General features: G+C 43.9%; 2 protein-coding genes across 3 annotated transcripts; both read left to right on the forward strand.

Moving 5' to 3' along the window:
• The first annotated feature begins 683 nt into the window (after positions 1 to 683).
• Positions 684 to 2,418, forward strand: LOC130118449 (uncharacterized). The gene is made up of 2 exons (XM_056286897.1): positions 684 to 825; positions 944 to 2,418. The coding sequence occupies exons 1-2, from the start codon at positions 700 to 702 to the stop codon at positions 1,814 to 1,816; spliced, it is 999 nt and encodes a 332-aa protein (XP_056142872.1). The 5' UTR covers positions 684 to 699; the 3' UTR covers positions 1,817 to 2,418.
• A 3,353-nt stretch (positions 2,419 to 5,771) lies between these two features.
• si:ch211-79k12.2 (uncharacterized protein LOC568844 homolog) lies at positions 5,772 to 8,569 on the forward strand. Of its 2 annotated transcripts, none has more exons than XM_056286592.1 (3): positions 5,772 to 5,834; positions 6,584 to 6,860; positions 6,985 to 8,569. In XM_056286592.1, exons 2-3 carry the CDS (start codon positions 6,608 to 6,610, stop codon positions 8,538 to 8,540), a joined length of 1,809 nt encoding a protein of 602 aa, XP_056142567.1. In that variant the 5' UTR covers positions 5,772 to 5,834; positions 6,584 to 6,607; the 3' UTR covers positions 8,541 to 8,569. The 2 variants fall into 2 exon arrangements, with proteins under 2 accessions (XP_056142567.1, XP_056142566.1); XM_056286591.1 differs by lacking the exon at positions 5,772 to 5,834 and adding an exon at positions 6,146 to 6,369.

The following is an 8,569-nucleotide window of genomic DNA, read 5'->3' on the forward strand; positions in this document are numbered from 1 at the left end:
CGAGTGTGGAAAGGGGTTTCGGTCAGCATCGCTGTTGATGTCTCACATGGGTGGTCATGTGGGCCAGAGACCCTGCCTTTGTCAGAACTGTGGACTGGGTTTTTCCCACCAGAAGGGCTATGATAATCACCTCAAGACTTGTGGAGAAATACCTGCCTCTGTGGTGAGTTTTTGGCCATTTGTGGGATTTCAATTTTTTTAAAATTTATTTTTAGAAATACTGGCTTTTGATTGTTTCTCTGGTAATTTCTTTCTGCATCTATGTGGATTATGTATGTGTCTGTGAATGAGGTGATGAATGCTGTGAGTTGTTATTGTTTTGTCCTTTTATAGAGTGCTCTCAAACATTGGACCTCAAACAGCTCTCAACCACCTGTGAAACCTACACTTCTGCTCATTGAAAAACTTCGACTTCCAGCAACAGTCCCTATAAATGCATCAAATCTAGCACATACTGCAGTCACAGTCCATACTGATGTCACAAACATCCCTGCAGCACCAGAAAGGAACCTGATCAGTCAAGGACATGTGACAGAAGGCATGTCTGGTGGGCCTGGACCTGAAGACAATAAGAATCGCTGTTTGGAGTGTGGTCAAAGTTTTACCTCTCCAGAACAGCTACAAAGTCATGCTAGTGTTCACCAGATGGTACTATCCTGTGCCGAGTGTGGAAAGGGGTTTCGGTCAGCATCACTGTTGATGTCTCACATGGGTGGTCATGTGGGCCAGAGACCCCGCCTTTGTCACAACTGTGGACTGGGTTTTGCCCAACAGCAGGGCTATGATAATCACCTCAAGACTTGTGGACAAATACCTGCTTCTGTGGTGAGTTTTTAGCCTTTTGTTTCTCTGGCAAACTCTTGCTGCATCTATGTGTGATTATGTATGTGTCTATGTGAACGAGTTGATAAATACTGTGAGGTGTTATTTTGTCCTTTTATAGAGTGCTCTCAAGAAACGTTGGGCCTCAAACAGCTCTCCTCCACCTATGAAATCTACACTTCAGCCTGTTGAAAAACTTCAACTTCCAACAACAGCCTCTATGAATGCATCAAGTCTAGCACATACTACAGTCAAAGTCCATACTGATGTCACAAACATCCCTGCAGCACCAGTGAAGGAACTGATCAGTCAGGGACATGTGACAGAAGGCATGTCTGGAGGGTCTGGTCAATCAGAGGGGGTGTTTCAGCTAACCCATGATAAACTGCCTCCTCCAGCATTAAACCTTGTCTTATTTGTTCCTGTCCCATCTACAGTCCCCCAAACACTGCCTGCTGTAGATGTTCTGGTCAAACCCCCTGTGGCTCTCCCACTTGCTCCAAAAGCTGAACCAACATTTGATCTTCATGAGGCTGCGTCATGTGTTGGTGTGAATTCTGTTTCAGGGGCACAGCTACATATAGATTCCCCTCTGGATTTGGTATCAGCCAGGAAACAGGATCCAGTCAGCGTGGTACCATTGGATTTGTCCAAAAAATTCATCTCTCCCTTGCCCTCCTTTACCCAGGCACCTTCTGTTAAAATAGAGCCAGAAGACCCCACATTCTCAGAAGAGGTAGAGACAGAGACATTCCCAAGAACTGATTGTGTGGAACAAAATATAAAAAGTTCGGAGACTATGCCAGAGAGCGATAGGCAGACTGCAGCAAAGCAGCTGAAACCAATGGAATTTAGTACATCTCCCGGTCTAATAGTTGACATTAAGAAAGAGCTTGACTCTCCTGGTCTTGATTTTCACATGGTGTCCTCTGAGTCCTGCCTGCTGACAGTAGAAAGCCCAGCGAAGGAAATCAAGATGGAGGTTGATGAGTGAAGCCCGGCCTATACCAAGTCTAAACTGCTGGCCAGACCTTAATCAAAATTAAAAGAGCCATATCAGTGTGAAGGAGAAGATGCGTAGATGGTGAGGGAAGGTGAAGACTTGTTGGGGGAGAATAAAGCTCATCAGTGTGTCATCTATAATCAAACTTCTGTTCTGGAGGATATACATAATACCGTATTTTTAGCATGCGTTTGCATACTATCTTTTGTGCATACTGTGGCCACGTTCATCTAAAATGATTAGTAGAAAAGATAAATAGTACTGTACATATTTATTTCTAATCAGTGTATGAACTAATGGACTGTTTCTGTATTGAGGAATTTTGACATCTTAAAAAAGAAAAAAGGCCAGTTTTATGATTTGTCAGGTGAAATGATGACATTAGATTTACAACTGGTTAGACTGTTTTTGTTTATTCCATTAGTGGTTTTTTTTTGTTTTTTGTTATTCCACAGAGCACCCTATTGGAACAGAAAGTTGAGAGATGGTGTCCCACGTGGTCCCATCTGTAGCTGTTTCAGAGTTTTTCTTTCTTTCTTTTTTTTACTCACACGGATTAAAATTTAATTAATTGAATTTACAGTCTGGGATGATGTGGACCCCCATATGCAAGCTAACCACCACAGATGTAATTATTTTCATGTTTTTTTTTTTGATATACTGTATTGATCCCCGTAGGGAAGTTGCACTGCATTTAACCCATCCAAGCTGTGTAGCGAGGAGCAGTGGACAGCCGCCGTGCAGCTCTAGGTAGCATAGTACTAATGCAAATAATAATATAATTAATAACAAACCCTATGCAATAAGACAAAGATGGAGCTTTCACATCTTGACATATTTTTCATCCAAATTTGTATGTCCAAAGTTTTGTGTGGTCATGCAATCTATTTGTTATTGGAGCCTTTATGTTGTGTGGACCATCACTTATGTATATATAGCACAAAATGTGTTTTCAGTAATGAAAATGAGAGGGTTTGGGTGTTTTATGTTGTGTTATCAGGGGTTGTAACTTGCATCTTTATTGCTGTGGAGATTTTGCATTTTTTTGTGTGTATACAATTGGTAACATACTCGGTTTACAAAACGGCAGCCCCTTTTTAGTTTTGATGCTGTTTTGCTTTTGTTTTCTAGGATAGGCTACAGCTACTATGTCCTTCTGCTTTTTCTTAGGGGAAAGAATATAATTTATACTTGCTGGTGTAATTATTGATACTTGGTACTTTTTTTTTTGTCCCTCCTTTCTAAAATGGTTCAATGGGTATGCAAGGTGTGGGTGTTTTGGAGTATACTGCGGTTAAGTTTTCTTTTGGATATTGATTTGATATTCATCCACCCGCTCTATTAAACACTCTAACCATTTGACTTTATGATGTCAAATATGTTATCAAAGATGCTGATTTATACTCTTCACACACCACAAAGCTTGGTTTGGGGGATATACTATATTTCACTGATTTGATATGTATTTTCCAGGCTTGCAAATGTGTAAACACCTACCTGACCACCCTCCACACTGCTGTCAAACATGGCCTGGAAAACACATACTAAATTTACACATACCACAAGACATTTTTTCAATATAAATGTGTATTTTCATGCCATACCAGGTCTTAATGAACTACCTCACCATTATATGAAGTGATGTGAAACCAAGTGTCGAGTACACACAGGAATGTACTGCACATACCACAAGGCTTGTTTTAGGCAAAGTACTTTTTCAGGGGATTTTATATTGATTTATTTAGACCTTCTATTCTGAGCAATTCTTGCCAGAATATATACTGCACAAACTTGAATGTTCTGCGCATAACCCAGCGGTTGTGTTTTAAAACATGGCAAGACGTTAGGTAACTTAGTTTGTTGTATTTATTTTAACTGTGGAAAGTCTTTTTTTGGAGGTTGTCAGAACTGTAAAGCAGCAGTCAGGAAACCATCTTTCACAGGTGTCCCATTGGGTCGATACATAAAGAGAGAAGGCCACTAGTATATTGTCAGTTTTTGGTGAAAATATTACTTAAGACACTTGGACTGTGCACAGTGTGCTTGTGCACGTAGTTTTGTGTAGACATGCATTTGCTGTGTACATGTGTATACAGTGTGATGTGATAAAAGGCTATGGTAATATTTACCCAGTCAATTACTGTCGATTTTGTCCCTGCTGTTCTTAGCACATCTTTCAGTCCACGGGTAGAACAGTACTCTTGTGGTTTTACACTTAGAAAACAAGTATAGATGCATATTTTCAGTGGTTATTAAGTGCCTAAAACATGCCTTGTGGTATGTGGAGAATATTCATCTATGTGCTGCATGTGTGAGTGGAGACATACAGATACCTCGGCACCACAATTGACCACAAACTCGCCTTCAGACCTAATAGAGAAATCATCTTCTCCAAATGTCAGCGACGCCTCTTCTGTCTGAGGAAACTCCGGGTTACACCGATCACTTCTACGAGCTTTCTGCTGGTGCTTCGTTGAATCCATCGCTACCTTCAACATAACAGCCTGGTTTGGTGCTTTGAGCAACGTCCACCTTGATCCTCTCAACAAAATCATCAGCATGAGCAGCAGAATCACTGGACAGGACCTAGAACCTCTAAGCAGCATCTACAGCAGACGGTTGAAAGGAAAGGACTACAAATAGCCTTGGACACCACACACATACTACACAACCAATACAGCCTGCAATGCCAATACCTGCAGGCCGCAGATAAAGGTCACCCCTGTTCAAGACCAAGCTTTGTGCTCACTTCCATTAGACTTATTATATGAATGCCTGAGCTATCTCGGGGCTTGACCTCCTCATTCATGTGTTTATTACTATTTATCTATGGACATTTCCGACCATACCCAACATATTAGTGGACGTCCTAAACTGTTGTCAAGTTGCACTGATATGTTGTCTACTTTGTTTTTGTCATCTGTCCGGTTATGGGTTGTGTATGCACTGACACTTTCACACAAATGAAATTCCTAAACAATAAAAGTTGTTTTGACTTATGACTTTTGAGTTTAACATAAAAACACCGGATAGTACTTAACCTACAACAAGCCTTGTGGTATGTGCAGTACATTCCTTTGCGTACTTTGCACTCGTTTCACATCGTCTCATATAATGGTGAGGTAGTTTAATAGAATTATAAATGTATAATGGTACACACACATTGCTTCACACACACACAAATATATATATATATAAAATCCAGTGAGTCAAGTAAATTCTTTATTGGACAGCACAAGCCTGCTTCATGCCATAATCATCAGCTTGTACTGTCTCGTAAAAAATTTACTTGACTCACTGGATATTATTTTGTTCCTTATGTGTTGAGCACTTTCCTACCGTTGAGTGTTTCTTCTAACAAAGTTATATATATATATATAACGTATATATAACGTATATATATAGTAATGTAATATATAATCCAGTGAGTCAAGCATGATGAGTTGACAGCTGATGATTGACAGCTGATGGAGTGCGCGACGCACGAAATATGTATTACATTTTTTCTTCTTCCCTGCATCTGTATTGATATTCCGCTCTTCATTAGTTGAGCACTTCTATCAACACCATTGACGGTTTCGGGGGGGAAAACCGCTATATATATATGTGTGTGTGTGTGTGTGTGTGTGTGTGTGTGTGTGTGTGTGTGTGTGTGTGTGTGTATATATATATATATATATGTGTGTGTGTGTATATATATATATATACCATGTGTGTGTGCGTGTGTGTAAAATTAGTGATGTGTTTTCCAGACTACTTTTGACTGCATTGTGGGTGGTGATCAGGTAGGTATTTTATACCCCCCCCCCCCACCAAGCTTTGTTTATTCGATATCATCAAGTCGATTGGGAAAAGCGCTTTTAAATATACCGACTGGCTGAATATCCAAAAGAAAACTTTATCGCAGTTTTCGGGTATTGCATATTTATTTCATTTGGACCGGTTTATATGCCCTGTCAAATCTCCACTCATACTGTTAGAATAAGGTTATGGAGTCACCGATAAGCTGGTGAGTACTGCGTTGTGAGAACGGGGAACAAAGAGCAGGACGTGTTTTACGGTCGCGCAGCGCTCGCGGACGTGTACGAAACAAACCCCGTGACAGAGGGGAAGGGTCTTCCCAGCTGGATATATATTTCCGTAGTATAAACACACATCGGCGTCCCGTTGTCAACCGATCGATCGGTTACCGTTGAGGGGAGACATTTGGGAAAGGACTTGTATTTTTTTCCACGCAAGCGGGACGAGGTCTTGACCATGTATAGACAAAAGACTCGAAGTCACGTGGTTAAAAGCCCCGGAAACACATCGTCCGCTAGATGACGATGTGTGTTAATATGTAACTATTTTTGTTTTTGTTTTGTTTTACTGTACGGCGGGGTTATGGGGGAAAGGACAAGGCTTATGCGATATTTCACTCAGCTTTACATATGCTGCCAGCGCCATGTCTAAAGGTCCCACCGCTGACACATAGAGCCTCTATTTAACGCCATTACTGACCACGCGTGTTTTACTTCATGGACAAAGAAAAGTCCGCTGACAGTGTAAGTAGGCTAGTCCTATACGTTTTCTAGACCACGGTCATTTCAGACATTCTTGTGTTAGAGATGTCTTTACTTTAAGCTAAGGCTAGCTTACAGCGTTGTCGCAACGACAAGCTGTCCCGTATCGGCCTATAAAGCTCAGGCAAGCCACGTTGATAACCCGTATGCAGCGTATATGCAGTCTATTATACATATTCTCTATGCCTCATTGCAGCATGGTCAGTGTTCTTGGCTGGAGATGCAGCAGTTTATTGGCGACCTTATCATATCTGGAAACGCCTCCAGTCAGTCAGTAAAGGAGCAGCAAGATGTACTTCACGCTGCATGGGGGATGACGGGAGGAGAAGCTTTGGGGCTCAAAGGCGCTCAACTCGAACCCCTGCACCAACTAGGACGAGGTCAGGACAAACCTGAAACAAGCCACAACCGACAGATTCTGTCTGGGGCAGCAGGAAGGCGTGTAGAAGTCAGGGATAGACAAGAGGTTGAGTGTGAGTAACACATTTTCTTACTCCAGATTGATTTGCAGGTGATTTCATTGATTCGTGGCTTCTGTTGACTGAGAAAACTAGGGTAGCACACGTTTCATTGCAACCTTTTCTTTTCTACTCATAGATGAGCTTCACGGCTGCACTTGCCCTGGCTGCCCATTTTCCACCCCTCCTCCTTCCTTCGAGACTTTAAAACCCAAGAAATCTGCACCCTCACTGCCACGGTCAGACACAATATACCACCCCAAAGACTTCAGCAGTACTCCTCTCATGAACCTGAGCCAGTTCCTACCAAGAGATGACAGTACTGAACCCGGCAGCACCACCACATCTCACGTAGAGCACAGGTCAACCGGCTCGTCCCTGAGGGAGAATAAAGAGACTAGTGGGCAGAGTTCTAGTTTAGCTTCAGACCAGAGCTCTGCTAGTCCTCCATCCCAAGGTTCCTCACTGTCCCACTTCCATATGTTTCCCTGTTTGTGTTGCCACCGTAGCCTGCAGACCTGTGCACAGATATTGAGACACAAGGAAGGAGCAGAATCTTCCTTTCCTCATGGCCACAGCCATCCCCATCATCATTTCCATCACCATTGCACATTTGCGGCTTGCCTGCCCTGCCCTCCACTAGCCCACTCACATACCCACTCCGGACAGCTCTCCGGCCCGTTTCCATGTCTGTCGTGCCAGCATTCCTTTCCCACCTGCGCTCAGCTCTGCCACCCACAGCCCGGCCAGTCTCACACTCGGCAGCAAGAGAAGGGAGATAGGACTGCCATGACCTCATCTTTGCTACACCCATGTATGCACTGCACTGCCTCCTTTCCCAGGCCGTCACAGTTGCTGCAACATCAGCGCTCTGTCCATTCCCACAAACCAGCTGGATTCATCTGCACAGAGTGTGGCAGGGCCTTCAATTCACACAGCAACCTCCGCATCCACCTCAATGTACACAGCGGTGCCCGGCCCTACTCTTGCACTGACTGTGGAAAGAGTTTCAGCCAGTCAGGGGCTCTGAAGATCCACAGGCGGATTCACACGGGAGAAAGGCCTTACTCCTGTGCATTCTGTGGGAGGGGGTTCCCCCATTTGGCAGGGGTCAGGGCCCACCAGAGGACCCACACGGGAGAGAAGCCATACCTCTGTAACCACTGTGGGAAAAGTTTTACCCAATCAGGGGCTCTGAAGATCCATACCCGCATCCACACCGGGGAAAGGCCCTTCATCTGTAGTCTTTGTGATAAGGGCTTTTCCAACCGCTCCGGGATCCGCTTTCACTACCGGACAGTTCACGGGCTGACCCCAGAACCTGGAGGAGGAGTTAGAGCCGGGGTTTCATATCAAGGACTCGCAGGACCTGCATCAACCGCTGGTCGTCCGAAGAAGGATCTGTCAGCTAACATGGGATTAAATACATGCAGTAGCCCCGAGAGCGAGTCGTCTGCAGCTTTGAGTTCCAGAGGTCCTCTTGACCCAAATGCAGCTCCCTTGGGGCCTGATGATAAGTCCCAGGCTGAGAGAGCGAGCCCAGACAGTAACAAGGTGAGGCTGCTGTATACATGTGAGGACTGTGGCCTGCACTTTAAAGATGCTCTGTCCAGGAACAGACACCAGGCTGCGGCTCACTACTCTGAGGACGGGGAAGAGGGGGACACTCATGAAGGGGCAAAGGATGATGGCTGAGGCACAAATTGATTTTGTTGAGGGAGATA

Source organism: Lampris incognitus, chromosome 9, assembly GCF_029633865.1.
Source record: "Lampris incognitus isolate fLamInc1 chromosome 9, fLamInc1.hap2, whole genome shotgun sequence".
In the NCBI taxonomy this organism is placed as follows: domain Eukaryota; kingdom Metazoa; phylum Chordata; class Actinopteri; order Lampriformes; family Lampridae; genus Lampris; species Lampris incognitus.